The following is a 21,248-nucleotide window of genomic DNA, read 5'->3' as shown; positions in this document are numbered from 1 at the left end:
GAAAGTAACAAGTCTTAAGTTGGGTATTAAAGGCACCACTTTGCTGCGGTGATGGGAACGGGCTCTAGGGTAGAAGCAGGGAGAGCAGTTAGGATGCTCCTGCATTCCAGGGTCTAGGATGCAGGTGGTGACAGTGAATTGGATTCTGGATACACTTTAATGGTAGAATCATAGCATTTGTTGACAATGGATGTAGAGGGGAGGGAGAAGCGCAGGAGAGAGGAGAAGGGGGAAGGTGAAGAGAGCCACAGATAACTCCAAGATTTCTGGGCTAAGCAGATGTAAGGAAGGAGTTGCTACTAACTGCTTTTACCTGAGATGGACAGATGGAAGGAGGAACGTTGGAGGGAAGGTAGGGAGATGGTCTGGCACACAGAGTCTGGATGTGTATCAGACATCCACACAGACACAGGAGGCGGCACTGGCTGTGCAGTGTCAAGTGTGGGGAATCACCAGGCATAGACGGAACTGAAAGCCCTGGGACTGGATGAGCTCACTGGTGTGGGTGGAAGCAAGAAGAGAGCTAAGGACTGTGGGTAACACTCAGAGGAAAGCAGGTAATCAGGAGATGAAAACAAAGCAGAGGCACACAACCAAGAGTGGCCTCCAAGAATCAAGACAGGGCAGGGTTCGAGAGACCAGAAAATGGAAGGAAAACTTCATGCTGTACCCTCAACCAAAAGTACCTCCCATATGCTTAAACCTTTAGCTCAAGTGTACTTAAAAACAAACAAAAAACAAACAGGGTCATATTGGAATTTCCATTTGAAAATTCAAATAACTCCACTGACGGGCTCTCCAGTTCATCCATGAGGGCAGCGAATGAGGTTGCTGGCTTCCTCACACTGAGTTCAGATAAGCCGCTCCAGGGGCTGTGGGTGAGTGGAGGAAGAGGAGGGGGGAGGGAGAGGTTTGTAATTTGGGAGCAGGAAATACCCATGTTAGAAGTTAATATTCATTAAGCATTTATGTGTTGGTGTTTTACATTCATGGCTCTCATTTAATCCTCAGAACAGCCCTATAAGATCTATTCTATTATCCCCCTTTTACAAACAATGAAAGTGAGGCTCAGGAAGGCTAGATCACTCGCTTGTCCACCTCCCACAGCAGGCTGGATGGTAGGACAGGCCAGGAGACAGGTACCAAAGGAGAGTCTTAAGTAGTGGGAGGCCTTTGGGTGATGTGGGGCTCAAAACCGGTATCTTTGGTGGCGGATATCAGCTGAGAACTTTACCAGTTTCTCTAGCATCTTGTTCTTCTAGGAGAAAAAGTTAGAAATGAACCTCTAGTGAAAATATTTCAGAAAAAACGAGACTTGTGGTACCTCCCCCCCCCCCAGCTTCTTCTTTGGGTGCTGGGAAGAAAATGGCTCCAACTGTCGATTCTCAGAGATGGGAGCTAAGTCCCATAGGAAGGAAAGAATGAGTATGTCAGTCTTGAAAAGACGAGTATCACTTTTTAAAAAGTCTTGCAAGCATTTTATACAAGGTCTTTTAAGGCCAGATTTCTGTCTAGTAAGTAAATTTCACAGAAAACTGTCAATACATTTCCTCCTAACAACTATAGTAGATACAGTGCTATCGGAATTGTGATAATCTCCCGGGGCAGCCCTGAGGTGTAAAGCTGGGCACCCTCTGTGTGAGACACTAAAAAGGGGCCTCGTGTTCATCAATTTACTCGTTTGTCAGCGATTACTTGTGCTCCTACTGTGTGCCGGGCACAGTTCTAGGTGTTGGGATACAGCAAGTGTCAAAAACAAAGTGCCTGCTTCTTGGCCCGCAGCAGAGGGAGCCGCCGCGGGGCTGGCACAGACTAAAAGCGCACACAGGGCACACTGCGTGGTCAGCATCGCGGCGGGCGCCGGGCGGCGGGGCGCGGACGCACGGCGGGGGCGCAACTCCCACGCCGCTGCCAGGGAGGCATTTCTGAGAAAAGGGCACTTTCGCTGCCCCTTGAGAAAGCTGGGAGTGTCCCCACCCACGCAGCTGCCAAGGTGAGGTACCGTCCCTACGGAAGCCCTGGCACCTAGCGGGAGTGTGGCTGCTCGGTAAGTGCTGGAAAAAATGCCCGCGCAGCGGACGAGAAAGAACTCGGGGTGCAGGCCACCCGGGGGCGCGGGGTCAACGCGCCCCCCCCCCCCGACGCCGCGCCCCCAGGGCGGGCCCACCCTCCCGGCGTCGCAGCCAAGGTCGTGTCCCGAGCTCCCGAGAGCCCGCGGGGTGGCCGGGCCCGCCGCCGCCGCCAGCCCGCGCCCGCCCGCCGCCCCCCCAAAGGGAACGGGACGGAAAGTGCGGCCGAAAGTTCGGGGCCGCGCCGCCCTCCCCCCGCCGCGCGCCCGGCCCGGCCCTCGGCGTCCCACCCGCGCCCCTGCGGCGGGCGGGCGCCCAGACCAGGCGGCGCGGCCTCACCTGTCCAGCCAGAAGGTCCAGGGCGAGTGCAGCGGGACCCCTCCCGGCTCGGGCGGCGCGGGGGCGGGCGCGGGGGCGGCCCGGGGCCTCGCCATTTTCTGCGCCCCGCCTGCCAGGCCCGCGGACCGGCAGACGCGAGGCGAGCCGCGGCTGAGTCACCCACCCGCCTCCAGCCGCCCCGCCCCCGGCCCGCGCCCCGCCCCCGCGCCCCGCCCCCGCCCAGGTCCTCGGCTCGCGCGCCCACGGCCCCTCGGAAACGCGCCAAGCCCACGCCCACTCCCCGCGCCCCGGCACCCGGCCCACGGCCCACGGCCCCACCGCCCCGCCCGCCAAACAGAACTGGCCGGCTCAGGGCGAGGTGGGTCGGGCTCCCCACTGGCACGACCTGGGCCCCAACGGAGCGCTGGCAGCGCAGCCCGGGGCATCCTGGCGGGCGCGGGGCGGAGGAAGGGTACCCTCAGGCCCTCGAGAGGCTGCTTCTGTAGCCAGACAGGCAGTGGGCAGCTGAATGGATGGGCTGCAGGAGGATGGAGAAAGGCCTCCGGGGGGGGGGGGGGGGGGGAAGGGAGTTGGCAGATGACTAGGGCAGGGCTGGAGGCATGAAAGGGCAGATGGAAGCACAGTTGGACGTGCAGGGTAGATGCGATGGGAACCTCTAGCCAAATGGATACAGAGCCTGGAATGCGCAAGAAAGGGCCGCCGGCCAGAGGCCAGGCACCACGGACTCGGCCGTGAAGCTGTAATAGGCCAGCCTTACATTTCTCACGGTGACAGCACTTTCCAAACTCAGCTGATTTGAAGGGACTAGAGCCCCCAGGCCACCTTCTGTGTGGCCACCATGTGACCTTAGTGAGGGGCCCAGGCCTGGCCCAAAGTGTGGCCAACTTCAAAGGAAGGTTCCCAGAGTCAGTTGAAGTTCTCCAGGCTTGCCCCAAAGCGCCCACAAGAAAGGGGGAGGAAGCCAGGCAGTCTAACAAGATGCCCGCTGCTTTCTGCACCTCTGTAAAGAAGCCTCCATGGCCAGAAGAGCCCTGAGGGGTCCTCCTGGCACAGCCCCTTACGGGTCTGCGTTGCCCTCTCGAAAGGCAAGGAGAGGCCTGAGAGCATGTGAACACACCTGGAACTGGCAGGGCAAGGATACTCCCTTTAACCTTGAACTTCTGTATGTCCCTCTCTGACCTCCAACAGCTCCGGCTCCTCACAGATTTTCCACCTGGCCTAATACCCGTTCTCTGTGCTTGAGCCTTCCCTGGGATGGACCAGAACCGGAGCTGCAAACCCAGATGGGCTCAGGCTCACCACAGCATCGCAAAGGTCTGTTCTGAATCCGAGTAGGTGCCTTCCCTAAAAGGGATTCAAGTCCGGATAAAATGGCCATGGAAACTAGACGGCTGCCTTTTGATCCCTGCTTCAAACATAATTTATTTCCCTTAATCCTTACCCAAGGATATTTTCCCACTGATGTACTGAGAGAGTGAAAGGGGGGGACATCCATGGGAAAGAGACAGACCGACTGGTTGTCTCCTGCATGGGCCCTGACTGGGACCAGGGGTCGAGCCTGCAGCCCAGGCACATGCCCTGGACCGGGAATCGAACCCAAGACCCTTCAGTGTGCAGGCCAACGCTCTAACCCCTGAACACAGTGGCCAGGGCCAAACATAATTTCTACGCAGCATATGATGCTGGAAGCAGTGACATATTTATAAAGTCCTTCCAGCTTTGAGATACTGGGGTCCTCCTGGTTAGACGCATTTAAAATTTCTCCTTTTGCCCTAAGCTGAGTGAGGATTTAAAAAAATCGTTTTTCCCTTTATTTTTTCATGAAAATACATGTATGGCATTGTTTAGGCTGTTCTGAGCACTTTATACTTAACTCATTTAATCCTCACAACAATCCAATGAGGAAGGTACTATTATTGGCCCATTTTATTGATGAGAAATGCAGAAGTTAAATTAACCCCAAGGTCACACAGTTAATAAGTGAAAGAGCCAGGATTTGAACACAGGTTTCAGACAACAGAATCTAGGCTTTTAACACCCAGGCTCTACTGCCCTTCCAACTGAAAAACTAAAAGGTCTGCATGGTAATACTATGAAAAGTCTCCCTCCATCCCAAGGCTAGCAGTCTTCCTGCTCACAGGAAACCCTGTTAACAGTTTCCTTCCAGAAAAATGCAAGTATGCACATAAAAGCATATATCTAGATATATAAATTGCATACCTACCTACCCATATCTTTCATGACAGAAATAGAAGCATTTGATACCACTGCTGCACACCCTTATCTTAACATTATATATTAGAGGATTTTTTCCATATCAAAACACATAGATCTATTTCATTTTTTTAAAATCTTTATTGTTGAAAGTATTACAGATGTCCCCCCTTTTTAAAGTGCTACAAAGCAATCCATTCTAAAAAAGTAATATAATTTAATTCACTCCCCCTTGAGATTTTGGTGGTCTGTAGTGACCTGCTTTTATAAATAATGCTACCATAGCAGTTTTGTATTCGATGTCCTTCCTCGTCTGTACCAGGTTACTTCAGAACAATTGGGAGAAGTGTAAATTTTGTCTGTATTTAAAAATGTGATACATTTTGCTAAATTACTGTGCAAAGTGGTTACATGAATTTATATATCATTAACTTATAAATACTAGTTGATTGTGAAAATTTCTATTTACTAATTGACATTTATGTTTATAAAATTCTAAGGCAGTGGCAGAAAGGGAGTTTTTGCTTCCTAATGATTAAAACTAGTCAAGCTGTCAGCTGAACATCTTCCTATGTCCTTGAACAACACCCTCAGCAAGAAAGGGTTCATTTAAAAGTTTTATCTGCAGTTTCTAAAAAACAGTAGGTACCATGTGATAAGTTACTTTCAGAAGTTAGAAGAATAGTCTGCCAATTTTCCTTTATTGAGTCATGATTATGTACCTCCCTCTCGTTTTCACTTGCCTTCCAGGATGCTCAGTATTACATCTGACGCTCAATCACAACATCAGTATTAACCACTGAAGAAGCATCACTATTCTTATATTACTTTATTCCTATTTTAATTGTAATGACCTAATTTCACACATGCATCTTATACAACCCCTCAAATTTATTTTGGAAGTAGGTGATGTACAAAAAAAATTAAATGACCCTTTAGATTAGTAAGAGGTCAGGTAACATCACTAAGGTAGGAGGCTAGGGGGGAGAGCAATGCGCATAACTTTCATTCCCTTCCTGTTTGACATGTACTATTGCTCTTCAGAATCGTCCTTCAAAGACAACAAATTGGGAAAATTCCCCCATCTCCCCCTTTGTAACTGGACAGCGGGAATTAGAATTTCAGGGTAGAAATGGAATTTGAAGATTATCTAAGCAAACCTATCATTTTACAAATGAGGAAACTGAGGCCCAGAGAGGTGAAGTGACTTACCTGAGGCCACCACTCTAGGAAATGACAGAGCAGGACTAAAGCGTGGGCAGCTTGAGATCCAGGCCAATGTGCTTTGACTAACAGGCAACTCGGACGACTTGGGGTGGCAGGAGGAAGAGAAGGTAGCCACAGCCCCTAGCAACGAAGACAACAGAAAGGACTTGAGGCACTCATAAATAATTAAGCAATTAGCTGCAGCAGCCACTCCCCTCCCCTCCAGCATGCAGTCGCCAAGGCAACTTGGACAGCATGCCCGCTGGTTGCCTAGTAACAGTGTGGTTGGCTCCACTGACATGCTCCCTAGGCATCAAAGGATTTGAGAGCAGGGAAGAGCCTTAGCCAGGGATCATTTTTCTAACACCTTCATTTTCCAAATGAGGAAAGGGAGGCCCAGAGAAGCTGAGTAACCTACGCAGTGTCACACAGCTGCTCAGAGGCACAGCCAGGCTCTCTATTTCCAGCTGTTGTTCACTGCACTAGGGCTATGTTGGGGACACTGCAGATGGGAGAGGGGGGCGGAGATCTCTCCGTGGTTCCTAGGACAATAGGGAAATAAGACCCAGACAGCAAGCAAGAAAGAGACAGAGACCTTGAGCTCTCATGTGCAATTAACTAGTAATCCCATCAGCCCAACTTTCATCATCACCATGGCAACATGGGTGAGGTGGGTGCTGGTTGCCTAGTAACAAGTGGTCCTCTCTCTTCCACTCATACCCTGCTCCCTGGGAGTCACAGGAACAGTAGAATGTTGGAGCTGGAAGGGAAGGCAGAGATCCTAACTCAGTCTCTTTCTTTTACAAATGAGGAAACTGAGATTTGAGACACTGCAAGGTCATACAGCCACAGAGCCAGCTAGTGACAGGGACTCGCTGGCCAGCCATTCTTTCCTGGGTTCCCTCCATTTATTGTCTCTGTCATAGCACTGTGGGAAAAGAAACTTCACTCAAAGCAAAAACATTGGAGGAGAATGGCTGTTGGTCCCCTGGAGGTACTTCTACCACTTGTCTAAAGGTGGCTATGCCACATATGAGGCCTGGCACACAGTAGGTGTACATGGATGGACTATGCACAGTAGTTAAATCCAAGGTCTCTAAAGTCAGAAAACCTCAGTCAAAGCCAGCTCGCCCCGAACCTGGCAAGCTTCTTGTCCCTCTGTGCCTCAGTCTCCACATCTGAGAAATGGGCATCCTGACAGTGCCCACCTCTCAATGAGCATAAGTTGTCATCAAGATTAAATGAGACAATGGACACATCAAATGACTGGACGCAAGATGCAGTAAATGTCAGCTATTCACTTATTCTACATGCAGTAAGTACTTGTGGCATGTCTGCTATGCAGATACCTGTCTGAGGCTCTTGAGATTCACTAGTGAGCAACACAGAAAAAAGAAATCCCTGTCTCAGGGAACTCACTTTCCAGTGGAATGACTGTGTATGTGCGTGTGTGTGTGTGCATTTTTTAAAATGCTTGTTGAATGGGTGGGGGAACTTACTGGCAATATCCTATGTTTATGTTACTGGGCTCCTTCTCTAAGTCTGAGAAGTTTCCTGTTTACAGGGTGAGATGCTATAAATATGCAGGGCTGTCCTGTATGTGGGAACTTCTTTCTTTCTTTTAAAAGCTCAAGAAAAAATGAGAAGGCAGTGGCCACTAGATGGCAGACCTCAGTCTCCCTAGACACACGGCACGGGGAGAAGGCACAGGCCTGGGGCACACTTTCAGCAATGGCAAGTGTTGCAATTGGTCAGTCCTAGGGTGATGGCTTGGAGAGGTGAGGGAGATTCGAAAATCCCCTAGGACACTGGGGTCATCGGGGGAGGCTGTAGAGTGGTTTAAGAGTGATTGCTTTATCCCCATGTACAAAAATTAATTCAAAATGGATCAAAGACCTAAAGATAAGATCTAAAACGATAAAGTACATAGAAGAAAACATAGGTCCTAAACTTATGGACCTTGGTCATAGAGGACATTTTATGAATTTCACCCCAAAAGCAAGGAAAGAGAAAAAATAAATGAATGGAACTATATGAAACTAAAAAGCTTCTGCAGACCAAAAGAAACTGACAAAACAAAAGGCAACCAAGCGAATGGGAGATGTTATTTACAAACAACAGTTCTGACAAGGGGTTAATATCCAAAATATATAAAGAACTCATACAATTCAACACCAAACAAACAATCCAATTAAAAAATGGGCAGAGGACTGAACAGATACCTCTCCCAAGAAGATATACAAGTGGGCAACACTTATATAAAAAGATGTTGAACCTCACTAGCTACTATGCAAATGCAAATCAAAACTATAATGAGATACCACCTCATGCCTGTTAGAATGACTGTTATCAACAAGACAGGTAATAAGTGTTGGGGAGGCTGCGGAGAAAAGGGAGCCCTCATGCACTGCGGGTGGGAATGTCGACTGGGACAGCCACTATGGGACAGTCTGGAGGCTCCTCAAAATATTAAGAATATAGTTAATCATGTGACCCAGCAACCCCTCTCCTGGGTCTCTACCTGAAAACTTGAAAACATTTATCACAAAGGTATATGCACCCCTATGTTCATTGCAGCATTATTCATGGTGGCTGAGACATGGAGACAGCCAGTGTTCTGCTCTAGAGGACTGGACAAAGAAGATGTGGGACATGGACACAATGGGATACTCTCAGCCATGAGAAAGGGTGAGATGCTGCCATTTGCAACAACATGGATGGACCTGGAGAATATTCTAAGCAAAATAAATCAGTCAGACAAAGCAAAGAACCACATGACTTCACTCACGTGTGGGATATAAAACTGAAACTCATAGACACAGGCAGTGATATGGTGGTTACCAGAGGGAAGGGGGGGAGTGTATATAGGGCCAAATATATGGTGATGGAAGATAATCTGAGTTTGGGTGGTGGGCACACAATGTACTATACAGGTGATGTATCATAGAAATGTAAATTGAAACCTCTACAATGTTAGTGTGACTTCAGGAGTTACTGACCTTGCTGAGTCCCACATTCCTCATCTGGACCACAGAGAAAATGACAAGAGCTCCCTGAAGGCATGTGCAAGAAAATACGTCTAGTGCACCTTGCAAGCTCAACAAGCATTACTTACAGAAAAAGCTCAACCAATGTTACTCATCTAAAATTGAAAAGATCCCTGAGTGTCTGGTTCCGAGTGGCAAGAGGAAAAAGGGTAAAGGGATAGCGTTTGCTAAGCATTTGCAGTGAGGAGAATGAGGTCTTGCCAGTCACCAAGCCTGGAAGCTGTGACACTGAGGTTCGGTTGTCCACCCTCCACCTCCAAATCCACCAGAGTACCCATTTCATTCTCTCTGCACCCCTGTGCTGGTCTTCCTTCTTTTCCCAGCTGCCCCACCCACCCCCAGTCCTCATTTCCTGAGTTCCAGCCAAGCACAGCACCCTGCTCACTGGTCTCCCTGCTTCCAGCACTTGCTCCTCCAACCCACTGCCAGGCCGCGGCCTGAGCAACATCCCGAGCAGGGATTTGGTCATGCCTAGGGCACTCCGCTTGCTTCTCACTGCTCTCAGGACAAAGCCCAAACTCTTTCTGGTGGCCAACAGGGCTCAGCATCTACTGGATCTTTCCTGCCTTTAAATAAATGTATTTGTAAATACACACACACACACATTTGGATGACTCTTCCCCTTGGTGCAGTGACATGAGCTCCCAGGGCTGGGCTGGGACCCTCTCCTCCACCACTGTCTGCCCAGCTCCTGTCGCACGCAGCAACTGGCACATGGAAATTCAACTTTACGGAACCGGTGACCCGTCTAATCCCCACTCAATAAACACACTGTGTGTGCTCATATCTCCATACTTTTTCCTGAGAGCTTTTTTTTCTTCTCTGCTCATTAAATTTCTCCAACCATTCTTCAAGGGCCAGATCAAGTTCTATCAGAGATCAGCCACCAAACACAACTGTGAAAGGAGTAGGAGATCCAGAGCTCCAGGGCAATGGCTAAGAGGTGCCCAAACTGCTTTCCTTAGGAGCCTCTTGCCCTAGCAAAGGGAACACTGGAGAATAACCATGCTTTTCCTTGGTTAAGAAAAGAGTCCATTGCCCTGGACACTGTGGCTCAGTTGGCTGAGCATCTGGTGCCCTGAAAGGTTGCTGGTTCGATTCCTGGTCAGGGCACACTGCGATCCCCAGTCGCAGGCAACTCATCAATGTTTCTCACATCAATGTTTTTCTCTCTCTCCCCTTCTCCCTTCCTCTCTCTCTAAAAAATCAATAGAAACATATTAAAATTAAAAAAAAAAAAAGGGAGAGTCCCAGTGACTTCAGAAACACTGGCTGTGGCCACTCTAAGAATTCAGATGAAGGGAACTTTCTTGTGGCTGCACGGGATTGTTTACTGACCACAGGGCCAATGATTCAAATAACTGGCTCTCAGCACTGGGCATTTAGACTGTCACCAAGGTCTGTCCCCATAATAAGCAGCCCTGCAACACCAGACTCTGTAAGTCACTGCCTCCTTATCAAAGGGTAGTTACTGGTGCTCCCCCAGACCAATGGGCCAGACACCTGAGGAGTGCTCAGATCAGAAGGTGGCTGAACAGGAAAGCCAGCAGGCTTCAATTTGGTCTTCGGCAGTTTTTGGAAGAGGAAGGGATGGACAATAGAGAGGCAATGTGAGCAGAAGAAAGTCCAAAGTGTTTGAGTCCACACTTAACAGCTATGTGCTTTGGGACAAATCATTCAACCTCTGAGTCTCCTTTTTTCTCAATTGAACAATGAGTGTGCTAACAATACCTGCTTCACAGGGCTGTCGGAGGGGAGGCCCTGCCTTAACCATAAGATGCTACACAGTGCAGGTTGCTGTTTGCTGTTGGGCTTTGTGCACTAAGACCCGGAAAACCCTTCCTCATCCTGGGCACAGTGGCATGGCTGGTCTGCCAAGCATGGCCACAGGGCATGCCTGCTCCTCCGGGTTTCTGTACCCGCTGCCCGTGGACACGTGCTTGCACAGTGGTAGTTGGCACTGCATGGGCTACCTCTTCACAGCTGAGAAGCTGCTTTAAGGGTGAGGTTTTGCTTGGAGCTTTCAGTTATCACTCAGACATTACTGAGGGGAACATTTTTTTTAATTTTTTTTTTAAAATATATCTTTATTGATTTCAAAGAGAGGAAAGGAGAGGGAGAGACAGTGACAGAAACATCAATGATGAGAGAGTCATTGATCGAGCCCACAACCGGGGCATGTGCCCTGACCGGGAACCGAACCCCGATTGCCTGGATCCTAGGCCGATGCTCAACCGCTGAGCCACGCCCGGCCGGGCACTGAGCGGAACATTTTGCAAGCCAACACTCCAAGGAAGGGCATTGTGCTTTCTAGGCTTAAATAATCACCTCACATAAATAATCTCATCCATAAAATAGAGTACCATAAGCATCCTGATACAGAAAATGGCAACTTACAAAGCAAATACTAGGAGGTGGTGAGTTGTGTACAAAATGACCTCCTGCAGCCCTTTCCCACATCAGCTGCAGTTCCTGGGGGCGAGGGGCCCGCCTGGGGTCCGCTCAGAACATCCCGAAGACTGCCCGTGAGCGGCCACTGAAGCAGCAGCTGAGAATGGAGCCTCTGTGCGTGAACACCCGCTCTCACGGTGTGCACTGACACCAGCCAGCTTTCCTCTTAGGAGCTGAGTGCTCTAACATCTGAGAGCCATTATCACTCGATGGGCAATGGCAAAAGGAAAATAAAGCAATTTTAAAAATGGAGACATTTGCTTTCCAAAAATATTGTAATGGCATGAAATTTTCAGAACTGTAACTACTGTGCAAAGCTCTAGATTAGTCATGAAGATGCTTTCGATTGGCATCTTAGGCCAACGAACCCTTAGCGGGTCCCTGGTCTCACTCCTTTACCACCAGCAGGAACTGCACACTCCCAAACGAGCGAGGCTGTCCAGCCCCACTCCCTGTCCCCTTGCTCCTACTGGCTACGTACGATGCACACAGTGTTCACTTGCCTGTTATATGACTAACCTTTAAAGTTTCTTCGTTTCTGTGGTAAGACACTATCTTTCTCTGGAGTGAAAACAGGCACATACTGATCACACTCTGTCCTTTACAAAGCGTGGTCTCTAACATAGAGGGCAAATGCGGTTCCCACAGGCCACTCTGCACACAGATTTGTACCACAAATGTTTACTGTCATTGACAATGATCTTGGAGATAGTTAGGAACCATCTTTGTCCTTTCAAAAGCTTCCAGGTCCCCCAGAACTAAACTCTGAATTATCCTAACTTTGAGTGGATTCGCTATCATTCCCAAAATGCCCAAGGGTTATGTTTTCTTGTCTTGTTGGACTAAAATATTTTATATTACATGAAATATAATCTTGTCAATAAAATACAGTACAGTCGTTTTCATATTTTGCAAAAGCATAGTTAACGATGCAAATAATTTCTTATATTTCCTTCTGAAGGAAAACCATCAATAAAGCTACACTCCTTGCAAGATTCAAAACTCAGGGTAAGCGGACACAAACCACCCACTAAAGGCAAGATCAACAGCGAGGAAACAAACTGAATGATTGCAATGTACAGATGGGAACGAATGACTGAATCATTCTTTATGAAATCAAACAGCATCTTAACAAGTTGGTGCATGATCTCTGTTGATTTAATTCAACTGGAAGATACCAGAAAATGATTCCAATGGTAAAAAACAGCTTCATTTCCTCTGCTTACTAGCATTTGACCTGTGATTCCTCTCCCTTTTTGAAGATGAAGTTACCCCCAAAATGGTCTTCAGGTTTCTTTCCCTGAAAGGCAGTCATGCTAAGTACAGAATTAGCCTGAAACTATAATTAAATTATTGAAATTACAAAACTGAAACCCTAGAGTTTGGTCAAATCTTTTATCATAGAAAAAATTCAAACATTTCTTTTACCAGGCAAGCTGGTAACTACAGATTGTCATGGAAACAGGATGCTTTCAAATTCTATGAGGAATGACGTTTCTCATCTAACGAGGTGTTCATGTCCTCTAAAAAGGGAGACACTGTTGTACCTGAAATCTATGATATTTATTTCCAATCTGCATTAAAAACAATTCATTTCCTGTATTTTATATAGGAATACATAGTCACAGAGACTCGCTCTCATAAAAGGAAAAATTAAAAGTCTGCAGAAGAACTAGTGCGTAAATAAAGACATAAAATGAAAATGAATCCCATGACATAAATCTACTGATGCATAGTGAAGGGCTAGGAGAATGGGAATCAGAGAATAAAATACCTCTTGGGACATATTTTTCTTCAATGGCATTAGTGACTATTTTTACAGAATGATCTAGGCCAGAACAGTTCTCAGGAAATTGGGTGACTTGCTAACAGGTGTATTGTCACCATCATTGATTACAGCAGAGTCCCTGTTAACCCACAGACTTCTCAGGAAGAAACCAAAGGAAGGCAATACTGTGTTAAGAGGCTTCCCCACTTAAAAAGGCAACCACTGAGAAACGCATGGCACATGCTAATTCTGTGGCTGGGATTACAGCATGCAGGGCTCTTGTACCGAGGAGGCAGCCTGAAATACTGTTGGATCAAGGTAATCCTCGAGAAACTTTTCTTTTCTTTCCTTTTCTCTCCTCTCCCTCTCCCTCTCCCCCTCCCTTCTTTCCTTTCTCCCTCCCCTCCCCTCCCCTCCCCTCCCCTCCCCTCCCCTCCCCTCCCCTCCCCTCTTCCAGGTGAAGATAATATCTCCACCTACCTCCAGAAGAATTACTTTTTTATGTTTTGAAGCCTAGAAGGCTGAGGCCGCAAAGAAGCCCTTTATCTAACACATAAGCTAATGAGTGAAGTAATACCAACAGCTCTAAAATACACAAGAAACTATTAAAATTAACATTAAAAAATTGAAAAACCTGATTTCAAAAATGGCAAAAACCCTGAACAGACACCTCACCAAAGAAAATAAACAGATGGCAAATAAGCATATGAAAAGATGTTCTACATTCTATGGCATCACAGAGTTGAAAATTAAAGCAGTGAGATACCACTACACACTAATTAGAATGGTCAAAATCCAAAACATCAACAAAGCCAAATGCTGGCGAGGAGGTGGAGCAACAGGAATGCTCACTCACTGCTGGGAGGAATGCAAAACAGTACAGCCACTTAGGAGGACAATTTGCAGTTTCTTACCAAACTAAACATAGTCTTACTATGGGATCCAGCAATTGTGCTCTTGGTATTTAGCCAAAGAAGTTGGAAACATGTTCACACAAAAAAAACCCACATAAATGCTTATAGAAGCTTTTTTCATAATTGACAAAACTTGGAAGCAAATAAGATGTCCTTCGACAGATGAATGATAAACTGCAGTATGTCAAGACAATACAATATTATTAGGTGATAAAAAGAAACGAGCTATTGAGCCATGAAAAGACACAGAGGAAGCTTAAATGCATATGACTAATATGAAAGAAGCCAATCTGTAAAGGATACATTGTGGGAATGTACCTTTATTTCAAAAACACTCTAGAAAAGGCAAAACTATGGAGACAGTAAAAGGATCAGTGGTTGCCAGAGGTTAGGGGGTAGAGAGAGATAGATAAATAAAGAGGATTTTTAGGACAACGAAACTATTCTGTATGACACTATAACTGTGGATACATATTATTATATATTTGTCCAAGCCCGCAGAATGTAGAATACCGAGAATGAACCTATTGTGAACTATGGACTTTGGGTATCACCTGACAATGATGTGTCAATGTAGGTTCATTGTGACAAATGTACCCGTCCTGTAGGGGATGATAGTACGGGGGGCTATGCATAGTATGATAGAGTGAGGACAAGGTGTATAAGGGAAATCTTTGTATCTTTAGCTCATTTTGCTGTGACCTAAAACTGTTCTAAAAAAAAAAAGGCTATTAAGAAATAAATAAAACCAACACTAGTAATAGTTACTATTTCATGAGTGTTTAACTATGTTCCACATTTACTTATCTCACTACTCCACACGTCAAATTTATGAGGTAGGTATGATTATAATCTCCATTTTTGTACATTATAAGTTCAAAATAGTTACAGAACATTCCCACAATTACACAGCAAGAGGTATGGAGTCCAGACCCAAGCTGGCCTGCTTCCAGCCCTGTGCTCCTAACATTGGCAAATTCTCCGCTAAGGACAAGTTTCACCTCAGGGAAGGCATTCCTATATCATCTAAAGAGTGAGATGGGCCTTTGACTTAGGGAAGTATTCAAAGTATGTCCCCAAATGTTCAAAACAGAATACTGTGGAAAAAGTGCTTAGGGACCTCTGGAACAACATCAAGTGTACTCACATTCGAATTATAGGATTCCCAGAAGGAGAAGAGAGAGAGAAAGGGGCAGGAAACCTATTTGAAGAAATAATGGCTATAATCTTCCCTAACCCGGCAAAGGAAACAGACATTGAAGTCCAGGAAGTGCAGAGAGTCCCAAACAAGATGAGTCCAAAGAGACCCACAGCAAGAGACATTACAATTAAATCGTTAAAAGTTAAAGATAAAGAGAATATCTTAAAAGCAGTGAGAGAAAAACAACTAGTTACATACAAGGAAATGCCATAAGATGATCAACTGACTTTTCAACAGAAACTTTGCAGGCCAGAAGAGAGAAAAGGAAAGACCTCCAACCAAGAATACACTACCCTGCAAGGTTATCATTCAGAATTGAAGGCGAGATCAAGATTTTCCCAAATAAGCAAAAGCTAAAGGAGTTTATCACAACTAAACCAGCATAACAGGAAATAGTGGTCTTAAATGATACACTAGATCAGGTGGATTTAATTGATATTTTTAGAGCATTTCACTCCAAAGTAGCAGAATATACATTCTTTTCAACTGCATATGGAACATTTTCCAGAATAGACCACATATTATGCTACAAAACAAGTCTCAATAAATTTAAGAAGACTGGAATCATATCAAGCATCTTCTCTGACCACAACAGTATGAAACTAGAAATCAATTACAAGAAAAAAACTGAAAAACACACAAACACATGGAGGCTAAATAACATGCTACAAAACAATGAATGGGTTAACAAGATTAAAAAAAGAAATGAAAAGATACCTTGAGACAAATGAAAATGAAAACAAAACAACCCTAAGTATATGGGACACAGCAAAAGCAGCCACAAGAGGGAAACTTATAGAAATACAGGCTTATCTCAAGAAACAAGAAAAATCTCAAATAAGTAATCTAACCTTTCACCTAAAGAACCTAGAAAAAGAACAACAAATAAAGCCCAAAGTGAGCAGAAGAAAGGAAGTAATAAAGATTAGAATGGAAATAAATGAAATAGTCTAAAAAAAATGTAAAGGATCAATGAAACCAAGAGCTAGTTCTTTGAAAAGATAAACAAAATTGATAAACTTTAACTAGACTCATGAAGAGAAAAAAAAGAAAGAACCCAAATTAATAAAATCAGAAATGAAAGAGGAGAGGTGACAAACTGACGCCACAGAAATAGAAGGGACTATAAGAAAAGACCTTGAACAATGATGTACAACAAACTGGACAATCTTGAAAAAAGAATGGATAAATTCCTAGAAACATACAATGTTCCAAGACTGTATCATGAACTTAGAGAAAATCTGAACAGACCGATTATAACCAATGAAAGAGAGGGAGAAGCAAGAGTGGGTGGAGTTGAGCAAAGGTGGGAAAAATGTGAACATTAAAATAATTTTTTTTAAAAAGAACACTTACCCTTCTCAAACTATTCCAAAAAATTCAAGAAGAGCTATGTTCACTGCAGCATAATTTACCATAGCCAAGATATTGATGCAACCCAAGTACCCATCCATAAACAAGTAGGTTAAAAAATTGTGGTATGTATATACAGTGAAAAATTACTCAGCCACAAAAAAGAAAGAAATCTTACCATTTACAACAGCATGGGTGGCCCTAAAGTGAATTACACTAAGTGAAATTAGTCAGAGAGAGAAAGACAAATGCCATGTGATTTCACTTATGTGTGGAATCTAAAGAACAAAAAAATGAACAGACAAAACAGAAACAGACTCATAGATACAAAGAACAAATTGATGGTAACCAGAGGGGAGGGGTTTTGGGGGGCTGGGTGGATATAAAGTGAAGGGATTAAGAAGTACAAACTGTTAATTACAAAACAGTCACAGGAATGTAAGCACAGCATAGGGAATACAGTCAATAATACTGTAGTAATCTATTTACAGTGCGAGGTGGGTACTGGAAATATCAGGGGGTCACTTTGTAAAGTATTTGACTGTCTAACCACTATGCTGTCCACCTGAATCTAATATAAAATAATATTGAATGTCAACTGTAATTGGAAATTTTTAAAAGATAATAAATATTTTTTAAAAGACAGTAAAAATGTTAGGGATTGTGAGGTTGGATAAAATAGCAAGACGAAACAATAATGCTGCCTGTAAGAAACACACTTTGAGCACACAGCAGCAAGATTTCAAAAGGAAGAGGATACAATGTTACCTGTCTCTCTGCAGGGAGTATACAAAAATTTAGCTTAACAAATATTTTCTAAGCACCTACTACGAACCAAAAATATCTGAGAAAAACTGTTAAGAGAACAAAAGAATTGTAAAAATTCATTCAAAAGCACACACTGGTGCACATGCACAAACACATTCACACACACACACACCCTGAAATCCAGTTAAAGTTGTAACTTTACAACTTTACATTGATCCTTAGCTTGATTTTATGAGCATATTCTACCATCATTTTTAAACTAAAAAATAGTACTGAAAGATATCCTGTGCTTCTCCGTATCAAAAGAAAGCTCAAGCAGCTACATTAATATCACACTAAGTAAATCTTGGAGCAGAGTATTCCTAGGAATGAAGAATGTTGATGGCTAATATAAAGGAGTCTGATTCTGAGATGGCTGCAGAGTAGCTGAACACTCCATCCAGTTGCTTCCATACCTGTACCAAACTTACAGCTAAATTACAGAGCACTCAACATGAACAACCAGTTGAAGTGTAGCTGATGTGAAAAATAACCAAGACGCACGGAGGAACACAGGAGACTGGTAGGAGGGGTGAAGACACGGGAAGGGTGAGCCGCTCAGGCAGGTGCGGGGGATGAAAAGCCGGGGGCTATATGGCTCCGGAGCTCCCTCCCTCTGGGACCGTGGGGTCTTAGGCCCAAGCCAAAATTCCCCAGTCCAGAGCAAGAGGGCAAGGGGAGCTCGCTTAGCATGGGGTGGTGGGAATCAGTGGGAATTCTGTGCACCTAGGAAACGTGGACCACACCCTCCCAGGGAAGGAGCACTCCTATTGCTACAGCACCAGCCTGGGAAGTTGGCTCAGGTCTGTTAACTGCTGGAGAGGCCACAGGGCCATGCCTAGGTCCAAGAGAGGGGTATGCTTGGTATACACAGCAGTGACTCTGAAGGGCACTCTATTCTCTTAAGAACTTTGGGCAGAGAGCCTGTCAGGGACTAAACTGGTGGCTTGAGAAAGAGGATAGGACCCACCCACCTCAGGTACAAGGGTTGCACCCCTCCCCCCACCTGCTGACGTGCTGGGTCTGCCGTGTTCCGAAGGACCCAGGAATAGAGCAGGCCTGGGACTCTCCACACACCCCACTTGGTTTGACAAATACAGGTAGACTGGAATAATTTCAAGCATTTTCTCAAAACACAATGGCATGAAACTAGAAATCAACTATAATAAAAAAAACCCTCAAAAACATTCAAACACATAGAGACTAAATAGCATGTTATTAAACAATGAATGGGCTATCAACGAGATCAAGGAAGAAAGAAAAATTACCTGGAAACAAATGAAAATGAACATACAACAACCCAAAATCTATGGAACACAGCAAAAGCAGACCTCAGAGGGAAATTCATAACACTACAGGCTTGCCTAAAAAAAAAAAAAAAAAAAAAAATCAAGAAAAATTGCTAATAAACTATCTAACCCTACACCTAAAAAAACTAGAAAAAGAACAATAAGAAAAGCCCAGAGTATGTAGAAAAAAGAAAAATATAAAAACCAGAGTGGAAGTAAATGACATAAAGACTTAAAAAAAAACAAAAGATCAATAAAACCAAGAGCTGGTTCTTTCAGAAGATAAACAAGATTAATAAACCTTTAGCCAGACTCATCAAGAAACAATGAGAGAGGACCCAAATAAACAAAATCAGAATGTGTTGGGAGCCGCTGTGGCCCCAGGTACAGAGGAGCTGCCTGGGTGAGCTGCAGATATGCTCCCCTGCTCCCTGGGAGACGTGGGTGAGCTGCTGTGGCCCCAGGCACAGAGGAGCTGCCTGGGTGAGCTGCAGATGTGCTCTCCTTCTCCCTGACCCAGTCCTTGAGGCACCAAAGCAATACTAATTTAGCTTGCGGCCATAAATTCTAGAAAGGCTAATTAGGAAGCTGGCCCCAGCCTGAAAGGGTTAAGGGATAGTTAAGTCACATACCAAGCCAAGGACTCAATCCTCCCCAAAAGTTCCCATTAGAAGCCGAGATAAAGATAGTTACCAAGGTCTGAGCTCCTGCGGGGGGCAGGGTGCTTACTCTGAAAGAGCATTTGTAGGGCCTTGAAGGCATTACTTTGTATCGGGCAAGGGGAAGAAATGCGGGGCGGGGTGCTATTCAGCACAATCAACAGTGCCTGTATATATTGAGTTGAGAAAATAAACTCGGGGCGTAGCAGTCACGAGCTGCAGTCCTCCCGATCCCATCTTTTTTGTGTCTGTCTTTTCTCCATCCTCACCCCTTCCTCAGGACCGTTCGACTCTGCCGGCGGGCTCCAGCAAGAATGAAACAGGCAAAGTAAAAACTGACATCACTTGAAATACAAAGGACTGAAAAGAAAATACTATGAACTATATGCAAACAAATTGGACAATGGGGACAAAATGGACAAATTCCTGGAAACATACAATCTTGCAAAACTCAATCAGGAAGAATCAAAAAACCTGAATAAACTGATAACAACTGATGAAATTGAGCAATAATAATAATAATAATAATAAAAACTCCAGCAAACAAAAGCCCTGGACCAAATGGCTTCCCAGGCAAATTTTACCAAACATTCAAAAAAGAAATAACACCTATTCTTCTCAAACCATTCAAAAAATTTAAGAGAAGGGAAGGCTTCCAAGCTCTTTTTATGAGGCCAGCATTTTATCCTAATTCCAAAACCAAATAAAGACACTACAAAGAAAATTGTAAGTCAATACTCCTAATGAATATAGATGCTAAAGTCTTCAACAAAGTATTAGAAAATCGGATCCAGCAATACATTAAAAAGATCATACACCATGATGAAGTGGAATTTATTCTGGGGACAGAAGGTTGGTACAATATTTGCAAATCAATAAATGTGATACATCACATAAACAAAATGAAAGATAAAAATCACATGATCAAATCAATAGATGCAGAAAAAGTATTTGATAAAATCCAGTAGCCTTTTACAAGAAAAACTCTCAGCAAAGTGGGAACAGAGGGAACATACCTCAATGTAATAAAGGCCACATATGACAAACCTACAGACAACATCATACTCAATTGGCAAAAACTAAAAGCATTTCTCTTAAGCTCAAGAAAAGGACAGGAATGTCTGCTTTCACCACTCTTATTCAACATAGTACTGGAAGTCTTAGCCACAGCAATAAGACAAGAAGAAGAAATAAAAGGCATCCAAATAGGAAAGGTGGAAACAAAACTGTCATTATTTGTAGATAACATGATATTATATATAGAATACCCTAAAAAATTCCACCAAAAACTATTAGATCTAATAAGTGAATTTGGCAAAATAGCAGGGTACAAAATTAATATTTAGAAATCAGTGGCATTTTATACACTAAAAATGAACTATGAGAAAGAGAAACTAAGAAAACAATCACATTCACTATTGCAACATCAAAAAATAAGGTACCTATGAATAAACTTAACCGAGGAGGTAAAAGACCTGTACTCAGAAAACTATATGGCACTGAAGAAAGAGAAGAAGATATAAACAAGTGGAAGCATATACCATGTTCATGGATTGGAGGAATTATTATCATTAAAATACCCAAAGCAATCTATAAATTCAATGCTATTCCTATTAAAATACCAATAGCATATTTCACAGAGCTAGGACAAATATTCCAAAAATGTATATGGAACCAAAAAAGACTCCAAATGGCCACAGTAATCTTGAGAAAGGAGAACAAAGTTGCAGGGATCACAATACCAGATATCAAGTTATACTACAAAGCCACTGTAATCAAAACAGCCTGGGACTGGCACAAGAACAGGCATAGAGATCAGTGGAACAGACCAGAGAGCCCAGAAATCAACCCATGCTTTTACGGTCAATTACTATTTGACAAAGGAGGCCACAGCATACAATGGAGTAAAAATAGCCTCTTCAATAAATGGT

At 44.4% G+C, this 21,248-nt stretch overlaps 1 protein-coding gene across 15 annotated transcripts in view; it reads right to left on the bottom strand.

Annotated features, from left to right (window-relative positions):
* EIF4E3 (eukaryotic translation initiation factor 4E family member 3) overlaps positions 1-21,248 on the bottom strand; it is a 65,896-nt gene that overhangs the window by 31,426 nt on the left and 13,222 nt on the right. For 10 of the 15 annotated variants that reach the window (XR_014000324.1, XR_014000325.1, XR_014000326.1 and 7 more), the window contains exon 2: positions 5,835-5,969. Coding sequence is in view for 3 of the 15 variants with exons in the window: in XM_081159217.1 (XP_081015343.1) it covers positions 2,409-2,503 (95 nt within the window). In the remaining 12 variants the exon portion in view is untranslated. Of the gene's footprint in view, positions 1-2,408; positions 2,595-5,834; positions 5,970-21,248 lie in introns of those variants that run through there. The other 5 variants (XR_014000328.1, XM_081159221.1, XR_014000329.1 and 2 more) reach the window with 4 other exon arrangements.

Source organism: Miniopterus schreibersii, assembly GCF_964146895.1.
Source record: "Miniopterus schreibersii genome assembly, chromosome: 15".
NCBI lineage: Eukaryota > Metazoa > Chordata > Mammalia > Chiroptera > Miniopteridae > Miniopterus > Miniopterus schreibersii.
This window is presented reverse-complemented; position numbering and strand designations above follow the sequence as displayed.